The following is a 19,835-nucleotide window of genomic DNA, read 5'->3' on the forward strand; positions in this document are numbered from 1 at the left end:
CTTAGAATCAGGCAGGAGGAGCTGCATAAACAAACCTGACTTCACTCACTTGCACCAGCACAGAAAATAAAAGTCACATTTAACTGCTTTGGGGCAACGTTTCCACCTCAGAAATAATTTATAATAATAATAATAATAATAATAATAATAATAATAATAATAAAATTTCACTCAAGCTACAAGGTTGTTACGTCACTTCCGTCGGTTTCCTCCGGAAGTACAGTTAATTTTTATTCACAGGAAAGAAAAAAAAACAGCTGTTGTTGGAAAAAGAAAACATCAAAGTGAGTTTCACTGATGCACGTCGCTGTGTCGTTATTTTGCTGATGGTATGATAAAAGTGGCCACTCGTGAGAGCCTTTTGCTCGGCGCGGCGGCTGTTGTGAGTGACTTGAATAACGAAGCTCAGTTCGCTCATTTGTTGCGAGTTGGCCAGGGCTAGCGTTAGCTCCCATCTCTGTTGACTTCCAAGCTAACACGTTAGCCACACTCAGCTACCTAACTAACCATTTCTGTCCGCTCGGCTCATCCTCACAGCCGTGGCCGACCTGCTGTTGGATAGCTGGCGAAAACCTTAACTTTCTCCGGACTGGTTAGATCATGAGTAAAAGGGATAAATGATGGTCGGTCACACTAGTGTGGGAACAGTTAGCCATTCAGTTTGACTGCGATTTATTCCTGTTTACGTTCAACGTTAGCAAACCTTGCTGCTGGCGGGGCAAGCCCCTGATTGCACCGGGAATAGGTTGTAAAGAGTAAGTAAACACACTCCGTATAATAGCAATAATAACATGCAAACCTTGTTTTGATTTGAGCAGAGATTGCACACTACTGTGACATTTTTCTCAAATCATTGCCAAGCATGTCCTCGATATACAGGAAACACATCACACTTGAGCACATCATCACAGAGCTGCTGGATGTCAGGGGAAAAAAGATAGTGTATAGCCAGTGTTGCTGCCTATTCATTAATTTTGTTTAGTTGCACAGGCACTGTCTGCTAGAAAATGTTTAGTACAGCACTTTGTTTAATTTTATTTAATATTTTGACAGAATGCCAGCCTCAAAGAGAAGATCAACTTCTGATGATGCTCAAACCAAGATGAGGAAGCTGGACGAGGATGGGGAGGTCGAACCATCTAAAACTGCACCAGCTACTAAGAATAGGCCCCTTAACACGGGAAATTCACAAGAAAGGACAGTAACCCCGCGAACCAAGAAAAAAGGGTCTGCTTCGGTGAAAGAGGAACATAAACCAGCTATGTCCAGCCGCCATTCATCCAAACAGAGCTCCTCTCTAAAGGATTCCAGCAAAACCACGTCTGACCCACCTGTCAAAAAAGCCAAGCTCTTGAAAGCCACAAGTGCCTCCTGTGGAGCAGCTCCCTCGAAGAAAGCTAACTCCAAAGCTTCCCTGAAGAGACCAGCCAGCCTCTCGCGAACAGCCTCCACAGAGTCAGATGATGAGCTAAGTAGTGACAGTAGCAAGATTGACCTCTTTAAAATGAGGGACGATGGAAACAAGGCCCGGTGCATCAGAAAATATTCAAACCGTGTAAGAGCCAAGCGCAAAGCCACAGAGTCGCCGTCTGACCCACAGGAGCCTAGCCAGGAGTCATCAGCCTCACCGACAGATCCTATACAGATGGACCACAATTATGGTAGATGCTCAACCTCTCCAGTTATTCAAATAGCAGATGAGGCTGATCAAAATGAGAGCAAGGAACCGGTCTGTCATGAGTCTGTCACTGAACCAGAGAGCCAAGAAGAAGTAGATGCTCCCAAACATTTGTTGTCAAAGGAGACTTTAGACTCTGTAACAGTGAATGTGGAGGGCGGAAAAAAATCTCAGCATGAACCTGAAGACAGTGACAGTAAGGAATTTGAAAATTTAGAGAGCCAAGAACATATTGATTGTGAAACACTAGTATCATCAAACGAAAAGTTGGACTCTGTTGTTGGGAATAAGAAGTCTGGTGTCACATCTGAGGGTGAGATCGAGGAAAATGAAAGTAAGGATGTCACAGAGTCCATCGCTGAGCCTGTGAGCCAAAACCATGTAGATAATGAAGCACTAGCATCACCAGTGGAAACATTAAATTCTGTTAATGAGGATGTGAATCCAGGCTGTGAAGGTGAAGATCAGACAGGTGAAAAGAAGAGAGTCATAGAATCAGCTTCAGAAGATATTACACATCTGAACATTGAAACTCAAGGAAAGGAGCCCCCAGACTCTGTCCCTGTGGAGCTGCAGCTTGATATAGAATCTGAACGTAAAGGAGGTGAGAATGAAAGGCAGGGAGACGTTGAGTTAGCTGATGTTTCAGATGGCCCTAGAGATGCAGATGTAGAAGATGAAGTGTCATCAAATGAAATAAATCCTCTCCCAGAACAGGTGATGGCAGTACATAGTAATCCAAATGGTCAGAGTGAGCAAAATCAAGTGACAGCAGAGTCTGTAGACCATCCACACACGGAAACAGATGTCAGTGTCAAAACTGAAGTTGCCCTCAAGGAGGAATCAATATCTAAACCAACCACACAGGACCAACTAAATCAAGAGGTGCCAGATACATTTACCAACTCATGTGATGGAGTGAACTCCATAGATAGCAAGTCTGGAGTAGATGAAAGTGAAAGAAAGGATGTTGAATCAGGGTCCACTGAGCCTTTCGCTGGGACAGGTTGTTCTGGTGAGGCACAGCAGAGCTCTGGCGCTCAAGAGGAGATGGTCAAGACATTTGCCAGCTGCACCTCTGAAGTGTTGACAGCACATTGTGATGCTGGTACTGAGGGAGATAAAGGACAGATTGCTAAACATGTGATGGTTCCAGAGGGTCAGCTAGATGTGGACATGCTGACTAAAACAACAGCAGAGGAGACATGTCACCCAGTACTTGCAGTGGCTGTACAAAACCAGGGTAACAAAGAAGATAATGACCACACTACAGAGATACATACTGAAATGCATAAAGATGAAATGATGGGAAATTCCAAAAGTATGGAAAATGAAGACAACAAGGTGATCTCTGAATGTGCCTCTGTATCGCAGAGTCAAATGGAAATGGAAATCAATACGACAGAAACATTAGAGGAAATGTCTGATCCAGAACCTAAACAGGAAATACAAAGTCAGACGAGCCATGAAGTCAGTGAACACACTATGGCCTTATCTAATGACATTGAGAAAGGTCTTCTGACAACACCAGAGGAAATTTCTAATCCAGCACTGAGAGTGGAAATACAAAACCAGGGGAGTCAGGAAGTCAGTGAATCCACCACAGATGTATCAGTTGGCGTTCAAAAGGATCTAATGATTGCAAATTCTGAATGTAGGGAAAATGAAGACATGGTAAACTCTGAACTTGACACTGTTCCTGAGAATCAAATACAGACAGACATGCAGACTACAGCAACATTAGAGGAGATTTCTAATCCAGCACCTAGACAGGAAATAGAAAGCCAGGGGAGCCAGGAAGTTAACGAACACACTAAGGCCTTATCTAATGAAGCTCAGACAGGTCTTTTGATGGCAAATTATGGAAGTAAGGAAAATGAAAACTTGGTTGTTGTGGCAGAGGTGAACAGTGCCCCAGCTGTCCAAAGGAATATGGATGTAATAACTGGATCAATAGAGGAGACTGCAGATTCTGTCCCAGAAGAGGAAATAGGGAGCCAGGTGATTCATGAGGTCAAAGAAAAGGTCACATTCATGTCTCGTGAAAAGGTTAACAAAACAGTCAGTAATACTGAAGGTCAAGGAGAACAAAATGGAAGAGATGAATTAATAGTTTTTGTTTGTGGCCACCAAGAAGACACTGATCTTGTAATTCAAGCTTCAGAGGAGATTAAGACAATTAATCAGTCAGAAGGTGAGCTTCATGAAACGCAGGTGGTGTACGAGGCCATTAGCAGTCCGGAGAGTAATCCAGATATGGAAGTTTGTGGAGTGACAGAGGACAAGCCTGGTGTTGCTCCTTTACTGGACATTCAGAGTAAAGAGACTGAGGAGATTAAAGAAGATTTACAGACCCTCTCTGCTAATGAAGAAAATGTACTAATTAGTAACCCACAACAAGAGGGTGAGGAACACAGTGATAAGAAGCTCATTTGTCTCTCAAACAGCCAAGCTGCTATTGAAATGGAAATGCAGACCATCAGTGTGGCAGAGAGTTCTGCCTCTGCACAGTTGGAGCCGATTAATGGGACCGTGGATGTGAAACAAGTTGCAGTGATCAGCTCAAGTGACGATATCAGCCTGCCAGATGGCAAGTCAGGCGATTTGGGAGAAAAAAATGACAGAAATGGATTTCCAGAATCCATCAATGCCACTGAGTTTTCTGAACAGGTGCAGGAGGACATGGGCCTTCAGGAGGTTGTAGATGTCACAGTGACAACGACAGCCACAGCTGAAGTTGAGATGCCAGATAGCACGTCTGAAAATTTTGTGATCTTGGAACCAATCAGTGCCCCAGAGAGCGAAATTCACATTGATATTGTGACTCAAGCAGCAGCTGAATCAGGATTGTCAGCTTCATTTTCAGAATCAGTGAATCCAGACAGTACTTTGGCAGGTGAGCATGAGGAAAGCAAAATAATATTAGACTTAAACAACTCCCAACAGAGCTTGTCTGCTGAGGTAGAAGTGCAGCAATGCCCAGAATCTGATGAGATGAAAGACGTTTCAGTGACCAATTCATCTGAAGAATTACATGAAAATTTGCAGACTAAGCTTGAGGCAGAGAATGCAACTATGCTGCCTTTAGGGGAAAATGTTCAACTCAATCAAAATTCTGATCATTGTAAGCAGCCACCGTCTGACATAAACATTTCTGATACCACAGAGATTGAGATGGCAAACTGTCATGCCCATGAACCTTTTGAGAGTCCAAAGGAAGGTTGTGATGCTGTGGTGAGAGAGAATGTTGAGGGTAACTTGGAGCTACAAGAACTGCAGATTTTTGAGGACATAGAAATTGGACATGAGATTGTCGTGATGGAGGGTGAGAATGAGGAGGAAGATAGTGACATCACGATAATAGAAAACTCCCAGGAAACACCAGAAGCAGTCTCTGGTAAAGCAAGGGGCAATGAAGGAAAAAATGCAGGTGATGCTCAGAGGTGTGAGACCAACCAACAAAACAGCACAGCTAGCGTGAAAACTGAAGATGCTACAAATTGCCAAGAGGCTGTAGAAAAACCCAAGAAACAAGAAATGAATACACAGGCCAGAACCAAAGCCCGTCTTGCAGCTTTAGCCGAGCAAAAGGCTGCAGCCTCTAAAAGAACAGCAAATAGGCAGCAGTTGAACCTCTTAGCCCTATGTGAGGAAATCGCTGAGGACATTGCCACAGACAGCATGCTGTTGAAGAGAATAGAGGAGGAAAAACAAGCAGCAGTAATAAAGGCTGAAGCCAGTAAGAAAGAAAGCCCACCTGTGAACACACAGGATGCAGACACGGTTAATGCTGCAACTGCTGCTGGACCAGAGGAGTGCTCTCCATCAGTGCCACCTGCTGATGAGGCCTCTGCTGCCAAACCCGAAACAGCTGATTTAACTGAAACAAAGCCTTCTACAGAGCCTTCTACAGAGTCTTCTACAGAGCCTCCAAAGAGACGCTTCTTCATCACCCAGGTTACTGTGCCACTCAAAGCCCACGAGAAAAAAAAGCTGACTCGATATCAAAGATTAAGGCAGGTTGAACTTCAGAGAGAGAAAATGTCTTGGACACGTGTGAAGAAGCTCAAGTCTGACCAAGCAAATCAGATGATGTTTTCAGATATAGATTTTAAGTCATCCCTGTCTGTGACCTCTTCATTCTCAATAACTCCTGCGACCACACCTCCTCCACCTGCCGCCAGTCCATCTAAAAGCCCTCTTCCAAGTCCTTCCTCCGTTAGTAAACCTACCACACCTAAAATAGAGCCTTCAAAGACAGAGCCTCCCAAGCCTGAGCCACCCAAGGCTGAACCCATCCAGAACGAACCTCCCAAAACTGAAACCCCGAAGGCCCAGACTCCTAAAGCTCCTAAAGCAACCCCTACTCCGGGGCCAACTGTTAAAGTGACCAGATCAGCAGTGAAAAGGACCCTTCCAGCTGTACCCCCTCCCATGCCTAATGGACTAAATGCGCAGAAGTCGAAGCCTGATGTGGAGTACAAGCCATACAGACCAAGACCCAAATATTCCCCTGATGACTTTGAATTAGATGATGACCTGCCACCAGTAGTTCAAACAAAGCCCACACTTCAGTCAAGGCCCATACCGCAGACAGGACCAAACCCTCAGTCAAAACCCACAACTCAGTCTAAACCCACACTGCAGTCGAAACCAGCAGTTTCATCACAGCTCCACAACCAGACAAAACCCAAAGCTCAAACAACATCTGCCGGACAAATCTCAGGTCAGTCAAAACCCGCTGGTTTAACCACAAGACAGTCAAAGCCTGTTGTTTCCACTACTCTTCAGTCAAAGCCTGCCATTGCAACAACTCCCCTGTCAAAGGCTACTACTACTACAACCCCAGCTCCATCAAAGCCTGTTGTCTCAGCCAAAGCTCAATTAAAGCCTCCTGTTTTGTCCACACCTCAGTCAAAAGCTGTTGTCTCAGATCCAGGTCAGTCAAAGACCACCGGTTCCGGTACGTCCCAATTAAAGCCCACCAGTGCAGCTACAGCTCAGCTGAAGCCTTGTACTCCAACAACAGCTCAGCCTTCTGTTTCATCCACATCTGAGGCACAGTCTGCTGCTCCTAAGGCAAGTGTTCCTTTGATGCCTCTGAAAATCCCAAATCCTCCTTCACCGAAAAGTGTCAAATGCGAGGTAAGTCTGTCACTCAAAAATAAATTATACGACAGTGTGTGTGTCACAAATAGGATTGATGAATATCAAGATTGTGACTTTATTCATCTCCTCTTCGTTTACTCAGAACTCTGCTGATCCAGTTGCATCATCTCTTACATCTTCCCTTCCCTCTGAAGAGTTGAAAGGTTCTCAAAAAACACTGCAGTGTGAAGAAAAGTCTGCAGGTACATAATTATAAGTAGTTTCCGTGCTATGTTTGTGTCCTATTCAAATTACACCACCAGTTTCAGGATGCTTCATCTCTGTGTTAGGTAGATTTGTAAGACATGCATCAGAAAAAGGCCTTTATAACAGAAGCACGTTGTGAAGAGTGATTCTCTGTCTTTTGATATGTTTTATCAAGCATCCTTGTAAGACCAAAATTGTTTGTGGTGAAATCTGCGAAAGCTGTTTTTGTTTTGGACAAGGACAAGTATATTTCATGAAGCAGTGGTATAACCAAAAGTCCAAAAGATGATAAAGAAAAAACTTAGTAAATAAGTAATGCAAAGAAGAGTGGACCACATAAATTATTGCATGCAAAGTGTGAAAAACAGATTCCTAGAGTGCATTTGAACTGTAATTTCCAAAGTGACTTTTACCTTGAAAATTTCACTTAATAAATTGGCACGGCTTGATCGCTGTGTCACACATTATTTAAGCGTTAAATGGCAACCTAATTAAATCTGTCATCAGGCTTGAGTCAGGATTCATGATTGTGCAGTGTAGCTGTTATGAGGTTGCTCTGGCATTATGATTGGGCTATAAAATGGAGTTAATGTGGGGTGATATTGTGTTTTTTTAGCATTTTTTTTTATCAATTTCCCTGACATAATCTACATTGTACAAAACCTACTGGTGTATAAAATTCTGTCTCTCTTTTTTTTGTAGTCGCTGATATAAAGCCATCTCCAGAGAATCAGGCAGAAACCGTCAAAACAGCTGAGAAGACGACAGAAAAGCTTTCTGAGTAAGAAGTTGCTTTCAATGGTTTTTTTTTAAATGTTTTTATCTTAATGTTTTCACTTTTAGCAATGGAATACTGAACTAATCTGGTCTATTTTTGTACCACAGTGGAGCAGTAAAGCCACAAGGCAATGAGACTCCTCTCTCAGATGCTTGTCTACAAAAGGAAGTCAAGAAACTAAAGGAGGCTGACAAAGATGGCAACCAAACTATCATTGTGAGTGACTTATTTCATTCCTCCCGTCGCAATTTGCATAACACTACAGAGATAGCAGAAACATGTGCCCTGATGGATGCTGTCATTGAAAGGACATTCATTTTAATTTTAGATTTTTTTCGCTCAACATTAAAACTTTGTGTATTTTTAAGTATTTTACCACTGCTATTGAAGATCTTTCTATGGATCCAAGTAACTTAACTGTTGGAAGCCAATGTTTGATGGTGTGTTTATTAATATGTATCCTCAAAAACAAATTAGGCCATGTAACAAATCTCTTGATAACTTGGCAGGTATTGTGACAGTCTGACCAGTGAATGTATTATGTGCCCAAACTTGAATCATTAACTTGAATCGTAAGTTGATAAAATAAACAAAATAATTAAGAATAACGTATCTCTGCATTAAATTTGAACTGATTTTTGTTTGTATAACAGACTTATTTAGTATTTGCTAGCATTTCCCTGTTTGAAGGTATGACCAAGCCATTGTTATTACAAATATTTCCTGCCAAACTGGCTCACCTTCCCTCTACTTAAGGAGACATAATTATATAATATACCAAGTGCTCTATTACCGACACTACACTGTTACATAGGGGGATTACCCTAATTTAATAGCACAGGGTGTTGTCACATTAAATCTTTTGTATTATTAAATAACTTCCTAAATGGCTGAGCCTCTGTTTGTGCTTTCTGTGTGTTCTAGGACGCGGGGCAGAAACACTTTGGAGCTGTGACCTGCACTGTGTGTGGGATGCTCTACTCTGCTGCCAACCCTGAGGATGAATCTCAGCATTTACTCTTCCACAACCAGTTCACCAGCGCTGTCAAATATGTGGTGAGAAGGCTATTTCATAAATTACATGGCCATTATGCCTGCTGTCCCAATTCGCAAATCATTTCACTCCTTTATACTGTCGACTATCAGGACATGCACAGAGGCATCCGTGTATCACATTTATTACAATGGCAATTTGATGATGGGTGCATACAAAACAGCCTGACTGAGGCCACCTTAAAATGTGATGTCTTGGTCTTAATTCAGATATCCTGCTGTAATATGAACCAGCAGATTATACTGAGGCAGAGGGAAAATAATATTAATATTTACATGATGAAAATTTGTAGTATGAAAAACCAAGCAAACAAACAGTATGTATAGAAAATAAGAAGACAAACACATATTCTTTGTTGTCTTTAGGGATGGAAAAAGGAGAGGATCCTGGGGGAATATCCTGATGGAAAGATCATTCTTGTCCTGCCAGATGATCCCAAATACGCTCTCAAAAAGGTACGTTTACAGCAAATAAGGTTTTTCCTGAAGGATAACTGATGGTCATTAGAAAAAGTTTGTCACCAATTCTGATTAGGGCTGGGAATCACTCTGCAATCTGGGATATATTATACGATAATCAGCTATGATACATCACAATACCTGTAACTAGAGGAGAAAAAATACCCGGGTAAGGGCAGAATAATATTCCAATATGCATGAACCAGTTGTGTTTTTACTGTTTCAGTATGCACAGCTACTGCCACATGAACATGACAGAACAGTTCAGTGTAAATGTCTAAATGCAGTGAACAAACACACCTCATAGGAACTCAAATGTGCATCTGTACAAAAGTGTATTGATATATGTAAAATGCCATATTTTGCTAGAACTCCTTAATCAAATTCTTATGTCTTACATTTCTTTTTATGCCACTATGATGAATTGACCATTTAATTCATCTGGGGAAGGCTGAATGAAGCAGTCTTTAGTGTCTGATACAGACATAGAAAGCCATGCCAGTACTGTTGAGCCATTAGTTTTCCTCATTTTTTTTTTTAATCCTTGCCTGAAGGACAAGCACTTCTACATGTGCTGATATTTCTTGTCCCACGTCCTTGTTGAGCTGCACGTCTGAATCCGTGTGACAGTACCCTGATTTTTATTACTTAATCTTTGTCTGTCACAGTTTAAAATAAAAAAATGGGAAATAAAACACGACCTGCAACTGTACTGGAAGTTTGATTTATCTTTTCAAGAAAGTATGACTTGTGTCCGCTGGAAAAGTATTAATTTTGCCAGTAGTGTGTCCTGTGCTCTGCAGCTATCAGTTAGAACAGATGTTTTCCATCGCAGGTGAAAGTGATGAGAGCAGTGAGAGAATGAGTTTCTGTTTATGGACCGGTACGTAGCTAAGATAGCAGAAGTCCTCAGGAGCCCTGTTACAACTCTCTAGGAACAGATCTCTGTTCAATCATGAATTTTCAGCTGGCTAAAAAAGCTGTGTGGAAAGTGTTCTTCCTTTTCAAATGTGCCAGTGTGTGTTGTCTTAAGTGGTACATTTGGAGTGTATTGTTCCTTTGTTACACTGACAGCGGAGGTGAATTCCATGAAATGTGATCTTAAAAACTGAAAAGACATATTGGTTTGTGTACTTGCAGTGAATATTTTAGAAGTTATTCTGTGGTGTTGCCACTTAGCATAAAAATGCGCTTTTTTAATAAGGCAGCAATGGACTTAATTCCATCATTTGAACATACAAAAATGAAATCATCATCAATTCATAACATTCATAACTATATAACTATATATAGTTATATAGTAATAGTACACATATATTGTTAAGACAAACATCCGGCAAGCATATTTCATGTGTTGAAAAGTGTCAGATATGTGTCAAACACTAAGTCAAGTCTTCTATTTACTCTCAGCAGCTAATAGATTGGCTGTTTCTTAGGACAAATTTACAATAGTAAATTAATGTATTAGTTATAAGCTATTCTGATTAAGCATTAACAGATTAAATGACCTTAAGTGGCTCATTTTTGAAAGTAGGTGGTTACCACTTCAACATCTTTGCTTCATTAAGAGCTTCAGTCTGGCTCTGAAACGCTCTGATTAACACATTAAAGAAACACATAATTTCTCTCTCAGTGCAGTTAGCATTGGCTAATGTACCCGTTTATTCCTTGACAAGCTGCTCACATTGTCTAGGAAATTAACTGGAATGTTGTGGGCCTAATAATCTCTGCTATTGGCCTCGGCTGAACTTCTTCATCTTATTGCATAATCCCCATTACTGAGTCTCTACCATTACATACCTGCCACTCACTTTGTGCAGTCTAACAGAAGACAATGTCATTACTACCTTTTCTAAGATTAATAGGAATGTTCAACCATATTAAACATAGCAGTATTCCAAGAGTCGGTCATATCATAGATTGTTTTAAATTCTACACAGGCTGTATACTTATGCACTAAATTTAGATCAATTTAGTAGGATATATAAACTCATAATTGATAGACAATTTTGATTCATCAACACAGAATTATAATGAATTATATATTAACTAAGAAGCCTCAGGCCACCAGCAGCACATGATTCGCTCACTCTGCAGTAACTTGTCTCTCAGGTTGAGGAGATCAGGGAGATGGTGGACAATGACCTCGGCTTCCAGCAGGTGGAGACCAAGTGTCCCTCTCAGACCAAAACCTTCCTGTTTATCTCCAACGACAAGAAAGTGGCTGGATGCCTCATAGCAGAGCACATTCAAGAGGTGAGACAGTTTACATCCACCAGGAAATTTGTCGGGGGTTTGTTGATATTATAAGGGGAGCAGACTGTAATATGTTCAGCTTGCATCCTGAGTCTTATCCATCTGAAGTGTAGACTGCCAGTCAATCTGTGTTTGTAAATGCTCATAGGGGTACAGGGTGATTGAAGAGCCCCTTCCAGAGGGTTCGGAGGGAGAGAAGGTAATGTTTGAGCGGCAGAGAGCCTGGTGCTGCTCCACCACCCCTGAACCTGCCCTGTGTGGCATCAGCCGCATCTGGGTCTTCAGCATGATGAGACGCCAGGGCATCGCCTCGCGCATGATCGAGTGCCTCAGGTCAGTCTGCCTTCACTCAGCCAAGATTCACCCCAAAAGAACAACAACAACAAACAAAAAAAATGAAACCTGACACATGCTTCTTTTTTCCCTGAATAGGAACAACTTCATTTATGGTTCATGCCTGAGCAAAGATGAGATCGCTTTCTCCGACCCGACTCCCGATGGGAAACTCTTTGCCACACATTATTTCGGCACCTCTCAGTTTTTGGTTTATAACTTTGTTAGTGGAACGCGCTCATCCCAGCCCAAGACCGATGCAGTTTGACAGCCTTGAGGAAAGGTAACGACGAATTGGACACGTATAGGATTTAACTGCGGCACTCACTAACCAATGGGACCCGCCCTCACTATTCAGTATCCGAATCGCACCACTGACGCCATGTCTTTAGTTACACAGCGAATCAAAACTGACTATAAATTACTCCTCGGAGGGGATACACATTAGTTTTTAATCTCAGGATGAAAACAACAAGGTGTTGTTGAAAAATGTTATGAATCCACCCTTTAATCCCTCCCGGCATAGTATTTTGAAACAAAGAATATTTTCTTTATACATTTTTTAAGTAAACAAACTGCTTTTATTGGAAGTATTAGAGTTTACATGCATGACTTCACAGCAATAGAATACAAAGAGCATTTCACCACTCAATATACTTTTTCTTTTTCTTTTTCTTTTTTTTTTTAAATTGAGCCCCTGAGAAGCAAAATGGTAAACAAGATTGATGGACTGTATTGAATAAAATGTTTTTTGTTTTTTTGTTTTTAGAATTTTGTCATTCTGTTGTAATAATGCCTTTCACTCCAACATACAAAAGTATACAATGTGTACATCGTGTGTACAATGAGAGCTCTCTCATGCTCATCTCCTCACAGTCAGTAGCGATTTATTGTCATCATGTTCAAGCGACACTGGTAATGTTTTATCAGTTTATATCAAGTGGTCTGACATTTTTTCCAAATTACAACTTCTCAATTTCACGATCATGTTTTCTCGTAATGTCTCAAACTAATCGTCTAGATCAGATGATTTGATTGGAGGGACTCATTTCAGCAAGGGTTACAATCTGAGGAAATGGGGATTAGAACTGTAGCTTGGGCATTAATTGTGTGCTCTAATTTTCTTGGAACAATTTGCCTCAAACGTTTTGGGTTTTCAAGCTGAGCCATATACTGTACACCATTTGGCAGGACATTGTAGCCGATATACTGTATGATTGATTGTCTGTTTTCATTTTAACAAGTCTATTACTTTGTTTTGTACCTGACTGAATGATGTGTGGCTTGAGATGTTGATTTTTTTTTTATTAATCTTTATTTTTCAGCTGTTTTTCTCAGTTATGTGCTGCTTAGCAGATGATACTTTGAGTTGTTTTAGTTAGTATAGAGTATCATCCTCCTATTCCTTATTAACAATGAATTAAAATGTATATCGATTTATCAAGTAGATTTATGCATACTATAACATAAATTTTATGAGTATAATGGGCAAGGTCTTAAAGCTCAGGTGTTTAATGGTATTTGAGTGATGGTCAATGTCATCCATACGTCAACCTTTATGATTGCAAACGGGAATATTTGCTCAGTGATCAACAGAAGGGGCTGAGATGAACCTCTGTCTCTCTCACACCGCACCTATCTACAGTATCATTGTAATTCATCCATTCTTGTTTTCTTCTTCCCTCTTGTTAAAGCAGTTGCTTTTAGAAAGATGTGTCATGTGTAAGAAAAAAAAATTGATTTATACGAAGCTGTTATGTAAATATTTATTTAAATAATAAACGTTTTAAAATATTTTTGCTTGCTCCTTTTTTTTTTTTTTTTAGAAGATACAGGTTATTGTTAAATTTTAACTGTTGCTTTAAGCTGCAGGAAGTCAAAGGAGAAACAAAAGACCGTGAAATCTCTTAAAAGAGGTAAAATAATGTTGATCCTTGTAAAATGTGATTCACCTGACTCTGTTGTGTTATGGCTGCTGCCACCTAGTGGTCATAGTTAATTGTGTCGCTGTGAGACAATACCTTAGCAAAGACAGTCATTAATTCCAGTTCTGTTCATGCATAGAAACTGAAATTACTGATGCTAGGCTTATAATTTATGAGATAACATACGTGTGTAAAAAGTGAGAAATGTCTGGCCACCTTGTTTTTTCTTTGCAGACGGAGATGTAAACACTCCCCTCTTAGTGCATTCCTCTGCTCTCCTGTCACAACACGGGCCTGCTCGATGGCAACTTCAGAGAAACAAAACAACCTTACAACAACACGGATACTTCCTCAGACAGAGAGTGAGAAAACAGAGCTCCCAGTTCCTCCTCAGACATCTGATACTGATCGGTAGGAGAAAACAACTTGCCAGGCCTTCGACAGGCATCTTAACACCAAGTTCACCAAGGCCCACTGACACTAGTGACACTAAAACTATCTGATTTTGATTTCAATCTGCCTAGGAAACCGGGTTTAACCATGAGATGAAAATCAGTGGAAGACCAGTGGTGAGAAAGCGTTACGTTGTAAAAATAGGATTTATCATGAAATACTCTACCTCAATAATAATAATAATAATAATAAAAAAGTTTAAAACTTAACTTTAACTTCAGTTTCATCCATAGAAATTTAATCTCGATTGAATTTAGCAGTGATCCACACCAACAAAGAAGTCCCATACAAAAATTCAAGGAAAAAAACATTTGGAAATACACGTTTTTATTGTCAAACAAATAAATAAGATAGGTGTCACAAGTTGTCACAGCTGCCAGATTGTTAACTTAAACTATAAAAGTCAGTTATGTTAAATCTGCATTCAGCTATGGTTATTTAGTACAAATCTATATGTAAGATTTACACCTTGTTCAATCAATGTACAAAACCACATTAAACATCAAACCTACACATTATTCTGACAAGTACAACTTCCTGTGTATTGTTTAATGTCCAGCAATTGATTTAGTTTTTCTGTGTCAGTGAGTAAAAGTAGCAACATATTTTCCACCAGGACAGCGGGCCAAACTGGAGCTGCGAGCAGGTAGTGAGCCACTCGCCGAGTGCAGCTGGGATTGGCCGTATTGCCTGACATCTGTGGGGATTTGATCTGTTTTAAGAGTGTTAAAACAGGATTACAGTAATACTCTGGATGCTCATTCTTTGGACAGGCCACCTAAAGGAGATAGAGCTGCTCTGGAGGTTGCATGGCAAATACGCGAGGTGTTGCCGTATTTGTATGCAGTCACACCTTTTGCATAAACTTACATACAAAAAAATATTTACAAGACAACAGGGATTATAAACTGATAAATTGCATTAAAAGCTTTGTACATCATGCAAATGTTCAATAAAGGTTCATCATTGGCTGGTACACCTGTGATAAATTATCAGTGAGCGCAAATTAGTTGATTAGTTAGTGTGATAGTGCATTATGCCAAGCTATGGCAACGTTGAAATGTAGGCACCAAAATGAAGGTAACATTGAATTGTAGCCCAACAATTTACACATTTTCTGAACTAAGAAAATGCCTTAGATGTTTTAATGTTGAAATATTAGTTTCACCCTAAAAGAAAGTCCTTGCTGCGTAAAGCTCATCACAAGATGGGACAGTGCTGGCCACAAAACGTGTACAGGATATCCAAAACGTCAGGCTCTGGAAGTCTTCTGTTAACAGCGCCATAGTTTTTCCCAGGCTGCAACACTATAACCTCGCCATCAGGTTTCTCTATAAGTGGATGCACTTTGTTGTCCAGTATCTTAATGCCAGCGCCCGGCAGCGTGCCATTCCTCTCAGCCCACATTTTCGTTTCCTCTGGATCCTCTGCCCTCTCCACCATGCTGTCACTGTTCACGCTGCCCTTGCTGGCAACGCTAATGTCGTCCTGGCATGTCTCGGAGTCGCTGGTGTGGGGCAGAGAAAAGTAGGTGCATTTTGTTTTAGCGAGCTTCTCTTTGTCTTTAGACTTATCAGACTTAGTGCTAAACAGGGAGTATGGGACATCCTCTTTGCTATTCTCGCACACTCCCTGATGTCGTGGTGGTTTTTCACAGGTTATGTTTATTCCAGCTGGGTCTGATTTAGACTTTCTCATCGGTGAGTTTTCTCGGAGGAAACGCTTCTCGTCCTCAGTTGAGACACTGTCCTCAGGCCTGACTTGTGCATTAAAGGCAATGCATCGCGCTGCTTCACTGAGTGTGTCCAGAGTATTTGTGGAGTTGAAGTAAGACAAATCGGACATCACTTTGGACCCAGATATCTGAAATGGAGTGAAAACGCCAGAGCTCTCGTTCTTTTTTTGTTTGGGTTCAGATGGGGGCCTTTGACTTGCTTCTTCATCAGTATTGGCATCTTTCTTGCCATAAAGCATTTCAATTGTTTTTCTCACAAAACCTTTTCTGATGGATTTCCGGGGTGAACCATCTTCACCACTGGACAACTCGCTCGAATTCTGAGATTGATAGCCGCCGCTATCTGAAGTCTCCGGTCTGCAATCAGACAGCTCTGATGTGTTTGGGCTTGTGAAACGTTTTTGTCCACTCTGAATGTCTGTGGCAGTTTTTGCCAGGAACATTTCCTTTATTGACTTGACCCTGTTGCCCTCAGGTTCTTTGGTTATAACACCGCTGGAGTCATAGCTAAAAGATAATGACGACTGAGCTGGTTTGGTGCACAGACCTGGCTGAGGTGGTTGAGATTCAGAGGTTGAATCCTCAATGTCTGACTCATGTTTTTTTGGAAACTGTTTGACTCTCAAACTTCCAGTTGTGTTTTTTCTCTGTGCATCAGCAACTTGCTTTTCTAAAAGAATTACTCTCTCTGCGACAGACTGTGATTTTATTTCTTCAGACTGATCTTCAAGTTTTTTCACAGCTTTTTCACATGTTGTAGCTTCCTCAGACCGCTTTCCCATTCCACCCATCACCTGATATCTTGCACGGCTTTCCTCTGTGTATCTGCTCGTAGTTACATGTTCACCCTCTGAGCTCGAGTCCCTCTCGTAGCTTAATTCATCCTCAGCTGAGCTGCTGTGTTCATCTACAGCCTTGGGTGGTTCTACCTCATCATCATGTTCATCACAGCTTCTGTGATCATTCCCACTATCCCTGTCTACATCAAAACTGTAATTTTTCTCTAAACTGACTGACCGTATGCTGCTTTTGTCTTTTATTGTATATGAATCCTGATTTTTGGTTAAATTATTCAGTCTTCCACTAATATTCTGACTTTTTGTTTGAGTCTGCCCACAAATTCGTGTGTTACCAACCCCATCTATTAAACTATCCTCATCCCCCTCAGATGTATTTATTCTCTCATCTTGTCCTTGCTGGTCATCAGTGTGATAGTGCTCCTCGCCCAGGCTAACGTGTTCTTCGTCAATGCCAGAGATACTTTCCTCAATGATGACATGTAGCTCTTTAGAGGGGACCTTTTGTCGGTCTTCCTCAGAGTGAGACTGATCCTCTATATCTGAGCCAGTTACGCTTTCCTCATTTATGACTTTTAAAGGCTTAAAATTATTGGCGGGTTGCCTCTTCTGTCTCTTCTCCATGCTGCCCTGACTTGGAGGGTTAGACGAGGCATCTTCATTGCGTTCAACCTCTGGTTTCTCCTGTTCTGAACGCGACTGCTTTTCCTCCTCAGCATCAGTTGTGTTTACCTCACTGCTCGCCTCCCGCTCTACACACTCATTGTCACTTTGCTTTTCTTGGCCCTCCTGATCTGAACATGACTCATCAACAGGACTGAAATCATTGTCTTTCTCAAGATTTTTCCTAATGTTGTCTTTTACATCCATATATGCAACCCCCAGATTTTCTTCATTCACCACATCATGATATGACGGCACGGCCTCACCGTCTATGGTTGCCTGGTCAGTAGGAGTCTCTTTTTGTTTACTTTCAGTCCCTTTACCCCCAGGAAGAGCAGCCAATTCCTCTTTAAGTGGCTCAGGCATGTCAAGTTCATTCATTAGCTCATCAATAACATTTTCTTCCACAGGACAGGCCTTGTTTAAGTCTTGCTCTGAATAATTTGGTGTTGAGCTACGGCTCTTGCTGAGTTCCTGAAAGCCCTTCCAACTTTGGAGGAGTTGTTTCGAAGCTGACTTTTGTAAGTTTGACAGACTGTCGTTCAGCTTGTGAGAGTCTTCGATACTGGCGATTTCTCTGAGAGAATCAATCATTTTTAAAGCCTCAGCACAGCTTACATTGTTTGCATCCAGCTCATGCATATTTAAGTTATTTATACCTTCCTTTAAGGTCATGACAGATAAGAATGCAAGGAGAGCTTTAGATGATGACCCAAATGTGGAGGCCACATGTGAGGAGAAGTCAGGCAAGCTGTTGGACCTTTCCAGACACGACAGGCGTTTGTTCTGTGTGATTTGTCTAATTGACTTAATTGAGTAGCAAATCTTCTCAAGCACAGGCTTCATGTTTGGTTGGTTTGCATTTATTATTTGTGCTTCTGTTAGCAGTTTCTCTTGTGCTGCTTTTGTCCTGTCCTGTTCCTTTATGAGAGTCTCACATGCTAGTGTTTGGTCTGAAGATGTATCAGGGAGTTTGGCCGGTGATTTTTTTGGCAGTGGAGTTGGATTACGTTTCTTTTGAGATGGTGATTTTTTCAGTGTCTGATTTATAGGCTCTGATGCATTGTCTAACGAGAGATTTCTGGAGAGTGACTTTATATTTGACTTTTGTCTCATAGGTGGTGACACTATATCCAGTGACTGAGAGTATGGAGAGAGTCTCTTTTGCGGCAGGGCTTTAGAAGCAGATGACTGCCTCTCGGTGGTTGGACTATTCGATACTGGAGTTTTTCTCATTCCAAGAGTTGGTGATACGGTTTTATCAAGAGAGGGGCTATGTGATGATGCTAATTTCAAAGAGGGATTTCTTGGTAATGGTGTCCTTGCCAGGTAAGGACTGGTGGTTCCTTGAGATGGATTGGTGACCAGTTTTACTTTTTTCACAGGAGATTTAGGCGATGATGCCTCTTTTTGAGTGGAGACATGTGATGATGTTTTACTTGCTTTTTTATCTTTAAATGGAAGATTAGCTGATGTTGGAGCCTCATTTGATGAAAGGCTGACAGATGAAGCCCTCTCTTCAGACGTTAAACTAGTCGGTGATGCAGAAATACATGATGGACTGCTTATTAATGAGGGCAAGTCTAACATGCTGTTTGATAGTGGCGTCTTTTCTGGTAGGGTGTCATGTGACTGTATCCCTGTGGATGAAACACTGTTTACTGGCATATTTTCAGCTGTAGTGTTGATGGCCATGGATGGTATTCTAGTTTCCAAAGAAGCATCATTGCATAAATCAGATTTGTCCAAAGAAGCCTTTTTTAGAGACATTTTCCTTTCAAGGGAAAGATTACTCACCAGCCGTGCCCTTTTCACAGAAGAATTTCTTGTTAATGGTTCTTCCCTTAAAGTGGATGAAACATCAGTTTCATTTGGCATTGTCTTTTCCAAAGTATGGTCAGAAGGTGATGTGGCCTGATCAGACGTAGGACTAATAGATATTGGCTGATTACCTGATGCTAGACTGCTCACTGATGAGATCTTGTATAATGGACTACTGACCATTGAAGGTTCATCCGTCTCACAATGTTCCATGTTTGGTAACTCAGTATTTTCCACCAGGCTTTCAGCAGGTGTGGGTGCTTTCTCCACGGAAAGACTACTGGGTGGAGTTACGTTCTGAAGTGAGATTTTTACAGGTGTTGATTTATTGTCCACTTCACTGTCTGATGAAAGTTCTGTCAGTGTTTTAATAGGTGGTGTATTCGTTTCAGCGGTGATATTGTTGGCTTGGGGGTTTATTTCTTCTATATTATTCTGAGGTAGACTGTTGCACTTTGTATTTTTAATTCTGGTATGAAGAGTTTGCTTAATGACTGTAGTTTTCTCTGATGATGAGCTTGATGAAAAT

At 41.1% G+C, this 19,835-nt stretch overlaps 2 protein-coding genes across 3 annotated transcripts; both read left to right on the forward strand.

Moving 5' to 3' along the window:
* Window positions 1-210: 210 nt before the first annotated feature.
* LOC115378777 (uncharacterized) lies at window positions 211-18,377 on the forward strand. 2 transcript variants are annotated; one of them, XM_030079268.1, is made up of 3 exons: window positions 211-284; window positions 1,054-2,242; window positions 18,254-18,377. In XM_030079268.1, exons 2-3 carry the CDS (start codon window positions 1,055-1,057, stop codon window positions 18,290-18,292), a joined length of 1,227 nt encoding a protein of 408 aa, XP_029935128.1. In that variant the 5' UTR covers window positions 211-284; window position 1,054; the 3' UTR covers window positions 18,293-18,377. The 2 variants fall into 2 exon arrangements, with proteins under 2 accessions (XP_029935128.1, XP_029935129.1); XM_030079269.1 differs by lacking the exon at window positions 211-284 and adding an exon at window positions 667-755.
* Window positions 2,249-13,707, forward strand: LOC115378776 (mucin-17-like). The gene is made up of 9 exons (XM_030079267.1): window positions 2,249-6,823; window positions 6,930-7,029; window positions 7,736-7,814; window positions 7,919-8,027; window positions 8,736-8,867; window positions 9,231-9,320; window positions 11,436-11,579; window positions 11,728-11,912; window positions 12,012-13,707. The coding sequence occupies exons 1-9, from the start codon at window positions 2,399-2,401 to the stop codon at window positions 12,178-12,180; spliced, it is 5,433 nt and encodes a 1,810-aa protein (XP_029935127.1). The 5' UTR covers window positions 2,249-2,398; the 3' UTR covers window positions 12,181-13,707.
* Window positions 18,378-19,835: the final 1,458 nt, after the last annotated feature.

This window comes from Myripristis murdjan, chromosome 20, assembly GCF_902150065.1.
Source record: "Myripristis murdjan chromosome 20, fMyrMur1.1, whole genome shotgun sequence".
In the NCBI taxonomy this organism is placed as follows: domain Eukaryota; kingdom Metazoa; phylum Chordata; class Actinopteri; order Holocentriformes; family Holocentridae; genus Myripristis; species Myripristis murdjan.